Source organism: Zerene cesonia, chromosome 4, assembly GCF_012273895.1.
Source record: "Zerene cesonia ecotype Mississippi chromosome 4, Zerene_cesonia_1.1, whole genome shotgun sequence".
NCBI classification, from domain to species: domain Eukaryota; kingdom Metazoa; phylum Arthropoda; class Insecta; order Lepidoptera; family Pieridae; genus Zerene; species Zerene cesonia.
In genome coordinates this window covers 2004429-2021918 of record NC_052105.1, presented here as the reverse complement: position 1 = coordinate 2021918, position 17490 = coordinate 2004429, and the positions used below count along the sequence as shown (strand labels likewise).

Below are 17490 nucleotides of genomic sequence, written 5' to 3'. Positions count from 1 at the left end.
AATTTTAAAGAACTGTACACTGTCAGGGCAATGCATCACATCTGTATTATAATGCTAGTGATAATAAAAATTCAGCGAATCCCCTCAAATCACTGGAAAGAAAAATCTTCCCTTCAATTTGTAGAGATTTTAAAAGCTTTACAATTGCGCGGGTAAAATTTTCTCACCATTAGTACCCCATTCAGTTGAGTGACGTCAGAATCCTCGCGGTTCGGAGCGAAATGTGAATTTGTAAATTGAATTACGTGCGTTTGTTGATGAAATATGTATTCGCTAACTCTTCGCTGGGGGCCGCATGCTTAATTTTACTGTTTATTCTAGGTTTTAAATAACGTTTTCATGATGCTGTTCAACGTTTGATTACAGCTTGTCAGTGATCAGTGATAAAGTAAAAGTAAATAAAATTTCATAATAATGCAGCATCTTTTCATGCCTTTTTAACATTATCTTTACTAAAGTTTATTTATCACACACACCACACACAATATAATAATATACAATAATTACGCTTTTGTGTAATTGCAATTTTATTGATAGTAATTAAAACTAGTAGAAAGCTTGAGACTGAGAAATAGATTTCAAGCTAAACTTTGTTTAATTAGAAAAGAAAAGAGCAAACTTTATACCTGATTGCAGATTTTACGTGCACTCCACTGAAAATCAAATTAATTCCGTTCAGTGATTCACTTAAACGAAACTTTGTGACTTTTAACTCGCTCGTAATAAGAAACAGTCTGTGAAGGTTTTAGAAACAAAGAGTTCAACAAAGTTTAAATAAAAATATTACGTAAAGTGTTTACAAAAGTCTGGAGTGTCACTGAATTTCTTTCTGTCTTCTTTTCTTGGATTCGATTGCAAATAAAATGGACTCAATTAACTGATGTAGACTATAATGGGATAACCTAGTAATTATTCATTATATTTTAATACTTTTTATTGAAAAAGTGTTTTTTTTCTTTTCATAATATAGTGTTAAATACGTTGGATACAACATGGCTCATCTTAGCAATAATATACCAATAGCCTATACCTAATACCTATTGGTAAATTATTGTTTAATATCGTAAACCCTACATAATCTATACACTAATATAAATAATCTATCACGCGCCATCAAATCTTGCAAAACTAAATAACTGCTTCCTATCAAAATAATTCATCGTATCGGTACTTAAAACTCAATTTAAAAATGCAAAAAAACAAACCTATCTCTCTAGATAACTTTTCTTATAAAAAACAGAAAAACAAGTAAAATTAATGTGCCGCTACCAAAACACTTCAGCGGCTTATAATAAAGATCCCATAAAGAGGCATCTTTTTGTTCTTCCCTACTATAGATACAGATAACATGATACAAATATCATATAGAGATACCGTCAGTTGCTTCATTATGTCCATATTATATCCAACTAATCGATTACTTGTATTTCTTAGATTTAATTTTGTTTAATAATATTTCCGTCATAATTAAAACGTATTAGATATTATGAACAACAGCTATAAATCATCAGATACCCCGAATTAGGAAAGAGATAAATATAGGTATTCAAATAAATAAATGTTCTAAATTGATAAATAAAATAGAGTTTCAGAAAATGTGTGTCTTTAGTTAAAAGAAAAAAATTGTAATGAAAATTACGACATGAATGTTTACTCAGTACCTACCTACGGTTATGAGAGATTTTACAAAGCACTTTTAATTATTGGAAAGCCAACTAATTACTCCTGACTAATTCACCGTACTGCACATCTATTGTACCTATTGTGGTTTTTGTCTTAAGAAACGATTTAATCTTAGACAATGACTATTCAAAGGCAGGTAGTACTCATAAGGTCTAATCTTGGTTTATCTCTAAGTCATCACAGCGTATCTACATATAGGTATTATCTATACATTTATATATTATAATAAAACAATGAAAAAACTGTGTCTGTACATTTAATTTAATACAAAATATATACAATGATTGAAAGAGATTATACACAGTAACGGAGGTCCACAATAAAATATAAAAAGAGAAACAAAATTATTACGTCCAACCTCATTTATAATTGATCACGTCCAAATTCCACGAAGAAAGTAGTTGGCAGCTAATATACAAATATGTCTTAATATAACATAATAATTGTTTTAAAACATTCTTGTTGTAAGTATAAAGAATACCTAAATAATATAACTTACCGATCTAAAATCAAAACTTAAAATCATTTTAAATAGTGAACATGGCATACAAATATTTACTAGAATAAAAAATGCACCGAGAAAGGCATGTATGAAGGATTAATTAAAAATTAAAAAAATATATATTAGAGTTACATAGCGTATAATGGAAATCTAAAATCATCATTTGACATATTGGAATACTTGACATTTGAGACTTGACAATTTCAAATTCAGTAATCAGTTCAATGTTTTTGTTGACGTGACGAATATATATATAGTTTTAAATTAATTTTATGAAAAATTATACTATCAACGTAAAATAGTTTATAAGATAAAAAAATAACCTTTGTCTATAGGTGCGATAAATGACTTATAATGGCGTACAATAATTTACTTGAAGTGGAACCTGAACAACTATTCCAAACACATTCCATCGTTGAGATAGACCAGGTTCAAAAGAAACTACAGTATGAAATCGAGAGGAAAAGGGAAGAGCTTAGAGCTATGGTTGGGTGTGTATATCTTTATCTATTTTCCACCATATCCACTTATTGGATGAATAAAAAACCTTTGAATATGTGAATTTTTTACTTTTTTTACTTTTACCATGATTGATAGTGTAAAACCTTTAAAAATAAGATAAAAATGATTGTGTGACAATAATAAATTACACTTCAATTCCATTATATATTATAAAGTAACAGATTTACTGACAATGAATAGAAAACATGAACTTAGTCTTATATAAAGACATGCGTTGAATAATCATTACTAATTTGTACAATTATTAGTAAAATAATAAACATGTATAAATTTAAAGGCATTATTGTGGGAGTCGAGCACGCTTCGGCATGAATTGGGCCAGCTCGCACCGGGGAAGTACCACACCCCCACAGAAAACCGGTGTGAAATAGTGGCATGCCACTGTGTTTCGTACGGTGAGTGGGGGAGCCGGAGGCCCATTTCCTTTTCCTCACCCGTCCTAGTCCATTCCTACTTTCCAGTAGTTAATCCTTTTCTTTCCCTTACCCCATAAAAGCGGGCAGCACATTCACGGAGGTACTACCTTTGCAAATGTTTATGGGCGGTGGTGAACGCTTACCATCAGGCGAACCACCAGCTCAGCTGCCCGCTATGACATTAAAAAAAAACAAAAAATTTTTCAATTTAGGTTTCTGTAAATAAATGATTTAACATTAAAACTGCTGTCTTCATCTGCCGATCTGTTTGTCCATCGCACACTAAGCTGTATCTCATGAACCATACTAGACAGTTAAAATTTTTAGACATAATGTATGTCTGTTGACATAGCAACAAATATTAAATATGACGGTCAGAGAATGGTTAACATGGTCATGAATAGGATGAGTGAGAAATATTATTACAGATCAAATTATTAATTTGTACGGAACCCTTAATCATGCAAGTTGGAATCACAAGTGACCATTTTTATTTTACTTTTAGTGAGAGATACAGAGACCTAATACATGCTGCCGACACTATTGAAGAAATGCGATCAACCACAGCAAGTACTTTGAACCACATCAGTAACATGATGAGTATTTGTAAGAACCTGCATAATGCACACTTAATTGGCTTTAAGGTAGAAGAAAAGCCTTCACAGAGTAATAGGTAAAGTATTCTGGGATCAATAAATATCACCAGAACATATTATATGTATACTCGCTGACTCGGCAAACGCTGTTCTGCTTTACTCTTATTATCTAGGGGTATCAAAAATAGATGTTGACTGATTCTCAGACCTACCCGATATGGTCAAAAATTTAATGAGAATCGGTCTAGCCGTTTTGACAGAGTATAGTAACTAAAACAGTGATGGAAAACATCGTGAGGAATCCGGCATGTCCAAGAATTAAAAGTTTGACGACATCTGCCAACCCACACTTGGCCAGCGTGGTGGATTATGGCCTGAACCCTCATAGGAGGCCTGTGTCCCAGCAGTGGGAACATATATGGGCTGATGATGATGATGATGATGATGATAGTAACTAACATTGTGATATGAGAATTCTTGTAACTTTGTAGTAAAATTGTAAATAAAAAAGCTATATTGTTAAAAGATAGGAGTTTTACAACATTATTTGGCAGGAACAGAGACTAAATTGTATAATTTTTTATTTAATACTCAAATTTTGTGTAGTAAATTTCTTTTATACATTAAAATTTTAAAGTTATTTGGCTCCAACCCTATGGTGTGAACTAATAAATTAGTTATGGTCAGAGAAATTTTAGAAATTAACAAAACTGACCAAATAATATTGTATGAATAATTAATTTCCAGTCCTCAAATAGATCCTGTCCATGGTATATCAGTCCAAATCAAGTTACTAACGGAAATACCAGAGAAAATATGGAAATGTATTAATGGCAATGATTTTATTAAAGCTGCCCAATTATTTATTATGGCAAGACATGTTAACACAGGTAACATCTTCATTTGAATAAATTTTTATTTATTACAATATATTTCACATTTTCTTGTTTAACTATGTGAATTAAAAAACACGAAATATCAAATATTTCCTATTCTTTGGTTAACACTTTCTCTGTATTTTTTGTCTATACTGAATTTTTGCATATCCTTGCTTACCTACTATCCCTACTAACATGTACAAATGCTATCTCTGTCTGTCTGTCTGTCTATACGTCTTGTCTTTACACTTAAAACACAGAACAAATATGCTTGAAATCTGCTGAAGAGATAGTTTGAGATCCGAGAAAGGACATGAAATGGTTTTTAATGGATAGCTTGTACTGAATAAGTCTTTATAACTCTATGTCATAGATTATTTTAAAGGTGTTTCTACCATTTAAAAATACAATTTTAAAGGTTTGCAACTCCAAATTGGTAGTAGAAACGATAAACAAAGTATGCAGCCCCTACAAAGGATTGTTCAACAGCAGTGGAACTCTATCAGTAACTTAAGCCAAACCATCATAGACATGTGTGGCCAGAGACTGCAGGATTTTGATATCAGTGTGGAGGTAATTATATCAAACTATATGAAAAAAATACTAATATGAGTATAAAAATATGTAAAACTATTTGTATGTAATTATACATATGAATAATCCTCTAGAATTATCTATTAAAAAAGATCTTAGCATACATACACATAGATGGCGGAAAGTAACTTTGTTTTATACTAGGTAGTAATTTATAAACATATGGCTAAAATTGAATTTTTTTAATGATATGCATTACAATAAATTTTGCATTGTGGTTCTGTTACTGTGACAACAATGCATTGTGGAATTTTTTTTTTTAATCAATGTGCCTATTTGGTCTTTGAGTGTGACATACATACTTCAAAATATATTAATATACTACTTTTGTGCTTCATATTACAGGTGGCCTGTTCCTGCCTAGTGGGATTATATCTCCTTGACTCAAGATCAATGGTGGAGCTATTAAACACATTGATAAACCTGCATAGTAATAACAGTTTAAAAACGACACTACAGTTCGATTTGCAGAAGATTTTGGAGGGAGATGTTAAAGCACAGATTAAAAATAAAATTGTGAATGGAGTTAAGATTGTCATGAAGACCATAGAGTTGATTTATGCATGCTTTGTTGGTGAGTTGATTACTGACCTGGTAATTTACAAAAAAATATATAATGTATATGTTTATGGAGAGCAGGTAATAACATAATTTATAACATAAAAAAATATATATCTGGATTCTTCTGTAAGTGATTTTCCTTTTCATTTTTGATAATAAAGAAATGGCGATGAATAAATATAAATAATTATTTTTTCTTCACACATAACTATTAAATGTTTTAATTACAGAAAACAAGGGAGGTGTAGTGATACAAAAATTAGAAGAGCTATATCGAAAAGATTCCATACCACTCTTGGAATTGGTACAGTTCAGTGACCATAGCGCTTTAAAGCTGCTGCCCTCTGTGATATCTCAATATAGGTAACATAATATGCAATTATCTTAAAATATAAAACGCAAAAATGACTAACTGATCTATCAGCGCACAGCCCAAACTACTGGACTGATCAGGATGACATTTGCTATGCAGATAGCCACAGTGATATGGCATCCACTAAGAAAAGATTAAAAAAAATTCTACCACTAACCATGTAGGCCGACAATAATTAGTAAGCACTAAAATTGGAGTTTCATGCAGACATTATTTGTATATAGTCACACATGGTTATCTATACAAACAATCTTTTTTGTTTGTTTGTTTGAACACACTAATCTCAGGAACTACTGGTCCGATTTGAAAAATTCTTTCAGTGTTAGATAGCCGATTTATTGAACAAGGCTATATATTTACCACGGGCGAAGCCGGGGCGGACCGCTTGTAAATGACAATCATTCTAAATAGGTAATTGAATTTTTTAATTACTTAAATATTGGAAGTACAAAAACAATGAATTAAAACAAAACAAAAAAAAATGCACTTTATAATATGCAGTGAATAATCTCTCATGTTTTTTCTAATAACATTTAAAAGTCAAAGGCATCTTTTTTTTTTAATTAATACCATATTACTTTCAGATTAACGGCCAACAAATCGATACAGGCACTGAGCAACGCGGAGATATCTTCATCCGTACAAGACTGGAGTGTATGGGTGAAGGGGTTTGTTAGCGAAAGCGTGAAGGCACTACTGCAGAATGTTAGCAGAGTGCGGGTGCTGCACGAGATACGGGAAGAGGCTTTTAAAATTGGTACGTGGTCTATTTATCACATCAACTAATATTATAAAAGTTTGTTTGTTTGGATGTTTGTCCGTCAATCACGCTGAAACTGCTGAACGAATTTTGATGAAATTTGGTATACAGACAGAGTATGAGATGACTTGGGTATATACTTTTTATCCCGATTAAATGCTCCCTTGGGATAAAACAGGAATCTTGTTATATGGGCGGAGCCCGGACGAACGTCTAGTATTTCATAAATTAAAATATGACAAGCATTGGTGGCTCAGTAGTTAGGACTTTGGACTTGAATAGAAAATTGTGAATTTTTTTATGGTAAGCACGGGGAAGGGAAGGAAACAGGACAGGGAAGTACCACACCCCCACAGAACACCGGCGTGAAATAGTCGCATGCTTCTGTGTTTTGTACGGTGAGTGTGTGAGCCGGAAACCCGTTTACTTTTCTTCTGCCTTCCCCGTCTCGACCTCCTTTCCGGTCGTAAATCCTTTCCTTATCCCTTTCCCCTTAAAAGCGCATTCGAAGGACACTAGCTCTACTGCGATGCATTTCTAATTTTATTCTTTATTAGATTGTTATTACATACCATTTAAATTATTACGAAGCTATTTTATTTTACGATTTTTTTCGCGTCTGGTAATAGCTGTGAGGCTACATATAAACAACTATTTAAAGTCCCTCGATCACGTCTTCCAAGCCGTTGGCAACAGTCAATACCTACATAAAATAAGATAATAAAGCCCTTTATCCCCAGAAAGTCCAACGAACTGGTCCACAATGTGCGAATCACTGAACGTGCCCCCGGTGCACGCGTGGTGCAGCTATTTCCAGCCGCTGCTGACGTCACACGTCAAAGTCATCGTCGATAACCGTTGGTTGAAAATATACGACACGTTCAAAACTCAGCTACTCATCGATCTTACTAAGGTATTGGTTGTTTATTTATTGGTGAGGTGCCTTTTTGAATAAAATAAAAAAAAATTGTCTGTAAGGTGCCTTTATGAATAAAAAAAAAAAACTATTTTGGTTATTAACTTCTTTCGACCGCATTTTGTTCATGTAGTCAATCCCCTGAAGGTTTTTTTTTAACTTTATTTTGCCGCGTATTGTCTATTGTATTCAGTGTTATTTCGTCTGCTATAATGTTGTGCAAATAAAGTGTATGTACCTAAATCTAATAATTGTATTGGATACATGCTCTCTATTTATCTTTATTATTAATTAATTGTAAGCGAAATTGTAATAAATTTTTTATTTAAAGGTATCAGCGGATAGTGAAGTGGAAAAAGAGGTGAATATAAATTGGTTCATTTGGAAGGACCTCATTGGTGACACTGTGATTGAGTCCAGGAATGATGTTATCTCCGTCATGAATTCATTGATGAAAGGTATATATTTATCTCTACTAATATGATTGAAGCGAAAGTAACTCTGTCTCTCTCTCTCTGTCTCTTCTTCAAATCACAGATGCGATTTGGATGAAATTTGGTACAGAGATAGTTTGAGACTCGCAATGGACATAGTCTAAATTGGAACTTTGCGAGGAAAACCACATGGTTTTGTTTTAAGAACTCCTTCTTCCTTCCTTCTCTAAATTCTCCACGGGCGAAGCCACAGGCGGAAAGCTAGTTTTAAATGCATTCTTCCTGACTCACTTGCACTAGGTTAAACACTACACTTAAATAGAATTCTCAATAGCTCTTTTCCTAATTCTGTTATGGATGTACATTAATAGCTAGATCCTCACTGACTTACCAATATATAATTATTCCTTTTTTATATAGGTATGTCCCAACAAGATAGAGGCTTCACGCCCAACCTCGAGAAACTGTGCAAGAGTCTCGACGTCGAGTTGCAGAAGCTTCTAGACGATTTGAGGGACTATTTGTACGTGGAGAGGAAGAAAGAGTTCCTCTATGATGAGGACGAGAGACTGGAACAGATGTATATCGACACGAGTGAGATTGAAGTGTACTTGTGTGACGTCACCGATAAATATATCGAAAGGTTAATTGCAATGGAATATATATTTTTTGGGACTAATTTACTAGGACTTCAATATGTCTCTAAAATGGCAGAAGCGTTTAGTATTTTAATAAAAATTATTTTACTATCACATAAAATTTTATGAATTTCGAAAAAGAAAAATATTTTTATGTGGAGTATAAGCTTTAAACACCTGCAACTAAACATTAAATTTTTTTGAACACTTCTTTTTCCTTAAATGTTGTGGATACGTCCCATATTTTACGTATAATATAATGAAATGAAATCTCTTTTCAGTATGTTAGCATACATCAAAGCATGCTTCGAAGAACCCACGCTCCAATCTACAATAATACAAAGAAAAACAACTGCCATATACACGGCACGGTTCGTGCAAGCGATTACCATCCTTATTCCTAACATACGCAAATGCTATATTCCCGATAACTACGTCAACATGTTGGACGAGAGCTTGGCCCAGCGTTGGCACAAATTGTGCGACACTTTGAAGGACAATTGCCAGTTTTGTTGGGGAAAATGGTTGGCGCTGGTGATGGATAAGGCCAAGGATTTGACCAACGGCTTGCCACAAGGGTTCAGTTTGGAAGAGAATATTGATTACTTGATGATGGTGGGCTTGTTTTTTTTTTAACAATATGTATGAAAATATATATATATAATTTTTTATTGCTAACAAGAACATGAAAAGCAAACAGTATATTAAAAAAGCAAAAATGAAATTCAAAAATTTTAATTAATCCTTGTTATATGCAGAATTATAACGAAAAATGATATGTCTATATTATATTATAATATATCATTTTAATGCTTTCAGCAATGGGACGTAATAAAAATCGTCGAAAAAGACGACGAAGGAAATTCCATAGAGTCCACTATAAAAGTCCCCGCAGGGCCTTCGTTAAAACTACAAGAATATTTGTACGCAATCAGTCGACTATTAGATGACGTCATACCACACACGCTGCCCGTTGAAATACACACCTCCTTCATCGACAACATTACATCCATCACTTTCGCACATTACAACAACGTCATAAGAGAGAAAGAGACGGATATAAATCAGCGATGCGCGCTGCAATTGCTAATGGACGTACGGCACTTGACACTGTTACTTGTGCCGAGAGAGAACAAGAAATGTATGGAGTTCTCGCAGGAGATTTGTGAGTTTTTGCGGCAGAAGATCGATCCGTTCGACTATGATGTTTTCTATCCGTACATACAGACGAATTTGAAACGATCTGTACAAAGAGTTCAGGTTAGTAATTTTTTTTTATTTACAATTTCGAATATATAGTAATAATGTGGGCTTATTCTCATTCCAAATCTTAAATTCGAGCGTTTTCAAAAAATATGCTGAGAAGTTCGTTATATATTAAAAAAAAAAAATCTTATTGAAATTTTTATTATATGTTAATTCGGAGATACACACTCATCAATAAGTGTATTTTCTTTTATTTATTTCAGACATTACTAGGAAGCTTAATTCTACACCACGGCCAACTAACGGGCATCATTGGCACCAAGCCTGTGACTTCCGGCGGAAGTGGGGATAAAGCTGCCAACATTCTAGCCTCCGCTGATTCACAGTGGTTCTCCATACTGCCAGTCGCTACTCCCGCCAATTTGCACAAGAAACAGGATAAACCCGTAAGTAATTAAGTTCCTTGACAAAATAGTCCCAACTCAGCATTGGGGATAAAGCTGCTGATATCCTAGATTTCGTTGACTCTTTTGATAATTTGCACAAGAAACAAGATAAACCTGTTAGTGATGTGCTGTCTACAATAAATTAGTCCTATATCAGCATTCGGGATAAAGCTGCAAACATCCTGGCCATCACTGACTGTCAATGTCAGTAAACTAAATAGTAGTAAGCTATAGTAATCAATGATTATTTGTACAATTACCTAACAAAGATTCCGCCTCTTTGTACAAATAACCTTCTCGTAAAGGTGTCTCAGTATTTTACTATTACTTTGATACTGAATAGATGATAAATTTTATCAGCATTGAGGACCAAGCTGATAAAGTATTTCATAAGTAATACTTTATCAGTTTACCTACTGTACACTCTTTAGTTTTTTTATATTTTTATTTAATTTCTCTATTTGCATTAATTAATTATTACTTACTACTAGATTTATATCCCCTTGTAGCATTGGGAAAATATAATTAATCTTCCGTAGTAGACTGAATTTTTTTTCATAGTTTTAAGTTATTTCTTTATATTACTCGCGTTTATACCTTACTGTAACTTTCGCAAATATTTCAAAATCAAAATTAGCCATACCGTTCCAGCGATTCTCAAGTATTAACGAGACAGACGAACTGCAATTAATTCTCTTACATATTTTTTTATATACTTTTCTCTATAGCCTTTTCTTATATACTACTGCAGTTATGAAATGTATGTAAATATTTCTTTAAACTAATAGGAAATTCTAACGCTAAGATTGTCTTTGTATAACAGAAAGACCTCTTCTTCGTCTTATAAGAACAGTTGGTAAATATTCAACCCTTTGTGTGTTTTGATTTAACATCAGCATAAACAATATTAACATAGACGTATTAATTTTTGATGACTAAATTCTAGTGTTTCGATTTATTAACATTTTTCATAGTTATATTTAAATTTATTTACTAATGATAAGTATATATTTATTTGATGAATTTTTCCACGTTAGAATAAACAGCATGTTAGTTCATATAAAATACCAACAAGACAAATAATGTTATTCATCTGAAACTGTATATCAGTAGTTTTCGGTGCCGATATTGAGTAACTCTATTGACATTTGGAGTGATATTTATAAGATTCGTCTATATTATCTTTCCTTTTCTTCACGATCGTGACGTCATAATCAGCTCATATATGATCCCACTGCTAGGCCACGAGTCCTAGGAAGGTTCAGACCCTAACCACGACGCTGGCCAAGTGCGAGTTGGCACATGTCACTTGTCAAACTTTAATTCTTAGACATGGACATCCCGTTTTCACGCTAACTCATTCCTCACCATGTTCTCGAGCAGTAGTGTTGTGTATAGTGTGCAGATTAATTGAATAATAAATGTATATATCTGTTTGTCTGTATCCCTTGACTATTCGATAGAAGTCCGAGGTCCTCACCACAGAGCTGCAACTGCTCATTTTTATGTCATAACGGGTAACTGAGCTGGTGATTTTGGATGGTAAGCGATCACCACCGTCCATGAACATCCGCAGAGTTAGTGCCTCTGCGAATGCGCTGCGCGGCTGCTTTCAAGGAGAAAGGGATAAGAAAAGGAGTGTGCCATTTCACGCCGGTTCTCTGTGGGGGTGTGGTACTTCCCCGATGCTAGTTGGCCTATTTCGTGCCGAAGCGTATTCGACTCCCTCATAAAAGTCCTCAATCTCAACGTTGAAATACACGTCCCAACGTCGATTTTATTTGAAATTGAAATAACTGTCATTGTTCTCTACTAATGTAGAATAAGTTTTTTTTTAATTTTCAGGTAAAAAAGAAGCAAGCACCGTCAGCAAGCCCGAATAAGTCGCGTTCAGAAATATCAGAAATAATGACCAGTTCGTTACCACTAAATTTTGCGAACGCGCGGTCTGGAGCAGCATCCTTCTTCAATTCTATGACGTCTGATTGGTTCAGTGGATAATAATGTAGTTTTATTAATAAAAAAATGTAATATATATAATATAAATAATTTCTTTGATATAGAAGTTGTTTTGTTTTGCTGTACAAACTGTTTAGCTTTCAATTATTAGTAGATACTCTTAATACTGTAGAGTGTTTGTTATAAGTAAATAAATATTGAAGTTATTATAATAAGATTACATTAAATATTATAAGAACAAATCTAGTAGGTGCATTATTATTGTTTATATTTAATTTATTATTATCGTAGTAGTATAGTATAAATCTTGTTTTAATTATTTGATTACCTTGACGAAAAATCTATTAATTCGTAGTCTTACCTTTAAAATATCTACTTAAAATTGCCGTTTATAAAAAATAAATCTCATATATAAAAACCTAACCTAACCTAACCCTCTTTTTTTATAACTGCTCTAGACAGAAGTAAACAAAAAAAAGGCAAATGAATAAATATTTCTCTTTTCTTTATCAATTAATTTAAACAATGAAATAATTACAAAATGTTTATTCTCAAATATGTTTTTAATAATTTATATATTATAAATAGAAAATTTATTCACAAACAATATACACAAACGTCTAAACCGAGTTATACCTCGCTATCCTTCTTAGCTTAGCTATCCTTCTTTTCTTCAGCCTTCCTTCCCAACCTCGCTGTGTCGTAACCATCACCGTAACCGCCAAAATAGTTACCACCGGCCCTTGAGTAGGGACGGTCGTAACCTGAGTAACCTGGGCGGTTATATTGGTAACCGATATTTCCTTGGTAACCGGGTCTGTAGTTGGGACGGTAGCCTGGAAATAATAATTAGTTATAGAGAAATATAAAGCGAATAAGAAAGAGAGAGGTTTTGTAAAAAGTAAATAAGAATGGGTTTAATATTTTTCATTTCATGGAGGAAACATCTGTAATAGATAAAATATTCTTAAATCATTTGTTAAACAAAGTCATGTTTTCGTGTTGAAAATTCATATCGCATAAAAATTTACATAATTTAAGATAATACACTTCTATGATCTATTTCGTACTAATCTAGTCCATTCAAGTTTTCCTTATTATTAAATATTGTGATAAACAAAAACAAATAACATTAATATAGATATAAAACGACTTTTTTATTATGTACATAAATTATATTGTAAAAATGACAATATAATATTAATTATCAAAGTCAACAGTAGCCATTATTTAAATATGTAGAAGGAAATGACTCAGCTTGTACTGCTTGCAATTATGAAATAATAGTTTAAACACCTTCTACACGAAAATTGTACGAAACAGCAACATGTAATTTCATTGTATCGGAAGTTATTTTACAGCAGAAACAAAATAGCTGTTGTCCCTTTTTTAATTTGATACGCAATTTGTATTTCTTCTTTAATCATATTATTCTTTCAATTGTGATCATTTCTATAAAATAACTTGAACTACGTACTTCTGGGATCGAATGCACTATAGGATTTAATTTTTATATTGAACAGATCAGTTAATTTTTATAATCAACCACATTATGAATAATTCGACTTAATGTTAGTTTGATAAAAAAAAATATTACATACCACCGCTAAGACCAGGGTTGTAACCAGTATAACCACTGAAACCTGTGCTATAACCACCGAGACCCTGGTTGTAACCACCGAGTCCTTGGTTGTAACCACCGAGTCCTTGGTTGTAACCACCGAGTCCTTGACTGTAACCACCGAGTCCTTGGTTGTAACCTGTATTGTATCCACTGTAACCAGTGTTGTAACCGCCATAACCACCTACACTACCTGAAAAATTATTTACATTACGATTCCTTACAAATATAAACGGAAAGGGAAAGTCAATAATTCCGCTTTTCTTAGAACACGTGTATACACGCTTGAATTGAAAACAAAAGGAGCAATCGTTACGTTGTCAATGTAAATTAGAAAAATAAATTACCTAATGCTTACGGAAGCCATTCACCTATACATTCATATTTTTAGTATTTATGCCTAATCGAGATTAATAATAAAAATTCATCATTTGAAGATCGCCTAATTTAAATTTTATTGTGATTTGTGTGACATTAATTTAAGTATTTATATCATACTTAAATTCAAATTTTCAAATTTTTATTAGTCAAATACCAATTAGTTTATTATATATAGTATTAAGGATTCCCTAGAACGGATCCAAATCAAAGTAAAATAATATACTAAAGTTTCGATTAAAATATGCACCAACCTACCCATTTGAACGGAAATACGGGAACATCTAACGACATTACGAAATCTTAACACTGGGAACACTATTTAATAGCATAAGCATGTAAATAAGCCAAATGATAAATTAACAAATGGCTAGCTGCAATATACAAATCACTAAGATTTATTAACAAAAACAGAAAAAAGATCAATTGCCTTTGTTATTTTTATTTATAACGAATAAATGATATGTCTATTGATAAAATGCATATAGAGTTTTACAAATACAGAGACAATAGGGTTGCTTGAACTGGCGCAGTATATATTATGTCGCTGTAAATACGTGATGTGAAAGCAGAGTTATTTGTATAGTTATATCGAAAGAACAGCTTGTATATATGTGCTTTATGAGAAAAGAATACTAAAAAATGCAGTTGTAAATAAATAAGTTTTAAATTTTATAAAATGTAAAATCGTCGGAAATGGAATAATGAAGGTTTTTTCATAATGATTAAGGTATTGAGAAACATTATTACGAATTCAATGAAAGACTTCAAAAATATTTTTTAGTTAATTAGGGAGGCTAGTTATTTTGTCGTAGTTTTTTTTATTATCATAATCCTAAATTAGTTAATTTGAAGATATAAGATGTTTCGAATTTTGAGCCATGTAAACAAACGTGCCCCTACACAAATTTTTACATACATTATAACTATAATTGGCTCCAAAAATTAAAATAACAATTTCAATAACTACCTCCTTGATATCCCTGTCCTTGATAACCGATACCATCATAGCCGCTGTAACCTGAATATCCGGGTCTCAACAACCCATAACCGCCAGTCCCTCTCGCAGTATAGCCTCTAGTGACCTCCGATCTCTGACCCCACGCCACGGTCAATAAACAGAATAACAAGAAGAGCTTCTGAAAAAGTCGAACAAAAAATAGTTCCCATCATCACGCATTAATGTATTTTATTCATTGGTTTTATTGTCGTCCGTTGTGTTAATGGATTTAATTATTTTTATTGCAAATTGAGATGAATCAGCCAACACTTGAGACGGGGTGAACTCATTGTACACTGTACATTGTATAGTGATTTGAATAATAAAGATTTTCATATCATGAAAGTATAGAATCATATTACATGTGATAATTTTCGTTAATTGAATAATTATGCATGCAATTTGGCTACAAAGATGTTTTTCTTAACTCCACTGTTATTTGTAAGTATTTAAAGTCGTTACATAACAAACTATAAGTTTGTAAGTTTACCGCGCAAACTTTAAAATTCACAAATAGTTTCGGTATGCGTTCGTTATCAAAATATGAACTTCATCAATTATAGTAACTGAATTACTATTCAAATCTATGATTTACTTAAAATATAACACGTAATGTACGCAATAGCACTAATTTCACAATACAGAAACGTAGGAACCATTATTCTTAATCATTTCCTGTCCGCAGTAATTTGAACAAAACACCAACCACGTGTACTTACCGTATACATTTTTTAAATAAAATATAAACTAAGTTCACATAAAACCGTCCACTGTAACTGCTGAACTCAAATTGTAGCAGGCTCTGTGAAGTAAGGCTTTATATTGAGGTCGGATCACCGTGGTTTTTACGTCGCACAAGTAGGTAGGTACCAGATAATTGATCATTGTTTAAGATTTTTATCATCAGCCTATATTTGCAAGGAATTGTTGAGGATGCAAGATCCGTAACAAGGGTAAATAATAATAAATACTTAAAAACTTTTGAGTGATTTATAAAATTCATATTTCATATGGCATCTGTAAATATAGGTACACACTGTGCTGAGATTTCAAGTTTTATTTAGATATTGTAAAAGGCCTATGTACTTTCTCTTAGGCATATATAGAAATAAAGAAACGGAAGGAAAAGTAGATGTAACAACACGTATGTATTAAAAAAATAAATATGATTTTGAAAATTAAAAAAACACGCTTCAATGATAGGTTCAACTAAATAGTCTCACTTGCTCTTATGCAGAGTAATCTTAATGAAATTATTTAATCCTGGCGATCCCAATCAAGACAACAAGTATAATTAACAAGATGTTGCCGATCCTTTATAAGGTTACAAAGTTTGAATGAAATCTGCCCTTTTAAAATGTGACAAAATTTAAAGATACCGTTGTATGCAAACATGCAGGTGAACGAATTAAAGGGGTAGAAAAATTAAACTGATAACTGTTGGCCCATGTCCTTTTCCTTACCCTTGCTAGACCTTTCCTTTATTCCTTTCGTCAATCCTTCCACTAAATCTCCATTCTAATTTGAATTCGGCAATCCATTTGTAGAGGCGTAAGGTCTGCAATCGACCTTACGCCTCTCCAAATGTTCATGGGCGGTAGTAAAGCTTACCATCAGACGATCCACCAGTTCCATTGCCAAACTATGATTAAAAAAAAAGGAGATCCTATAAATTAAAATCCAGAAATGTATGGAAGAATATTAATCATAAGAGCACACATTCCACATATAAAAATAAGAATATATAATTGATTTATGGTTATAATAGTAACTATTTAGGTAGTAGGTAATGTAATATTTAAAGTACTAAGTAATAACTCAAGGATTTACATGCCTATTCTATATTAACGTATTATCGTAATAACGTATTCAATAGTAACGTCGCTTCCTAAAGCTAATTAGTTAATATTGAGTACTACTGTAGGGTATATAAAAAATATTGTTGAATCATGCCTAAAAGATTCTTGTCGTCAAACAGTGATTAGGCATAAAAATTGCACTGAATTA

The 17490-nt window shown here is 32.5% G+C and overlaps 2 protein-coding genes across 4 annotated transcripts; one reads left to right on the top strand and one right to left on the bottom strand.

The window, feature by feature from the left end:
* The first annotated feature begins 2410 nt into the window (after positions 1-2410).
* LOC119839673 (conserved oligomeric Golgi complex subunit 1) lies at positions 2411-12543 on the top strand. 3 transcript variants are annotated; one of them, XM_038366078.1, is made up of 15 exons: positions 2411-2676; positions 3629-3796; positions 4467-4609; positions 5016-5170; positions 5537-5765; positions 5983-6115; positions 6710-6882; positions 7626-7798; positions 8133-8259; positions 8656-8878; positions 9155-9488; positions 9693-10133; positions 10343-10525; positions 11349-11381; positions 12371-12481. In XM_038366078.1, the coding sequence occupies exons 1-14, from the start codon at positions 2540-2542 to the stop codon at positions 11370-11372; spliced, it is 2643 nt and encodes an 880-aa protein (XP_038222006.1). In that variant the 5' UTR covers positions 2411-2539; the 3' UTR covers positions 11373-11381; positions 12371-12481. The 3 variants fall into 3 exon arrangements, with proteins under 3 accessions (XP_038222006.1, XP_038222005.1, XP_038222007.1); XM_038366077.1 differs by lacking the exon at positions 11349-11381 and having other exon boundaries at positions 12371-12543; XM_038366079.1 differs by lacking the exon at positions 12371-12481 and having other exon boundaries at positions 11349-11386.
* Positions 12544-13069: 526 nt separating this feature from the next.
* On the bottom strand, positions 13070-16301 carry LOC119839717 (pupal cuticle protein Edg-91-like). The gene is made up of 4 exons (XM_038366150.1): positions 16203-16301; positions 15454-15622; positions 14086-14298; positions 13070-13320 (listed from the first exon to the last, which is right to left on the bottom strand). Exons 1-4 carry the CDS (start codon positions 16209-16211, stop codon positions 13139-13141), a joined length of 573 nt encoding a protein of 190 aa, XP_038222078.1. The 5' UTR covers positions 16212-16301; the 3' UTR covers positions 13070-13138.
* Between the last annotated feature and the right edge of the window lie 1189 nt (positions 16302-17490).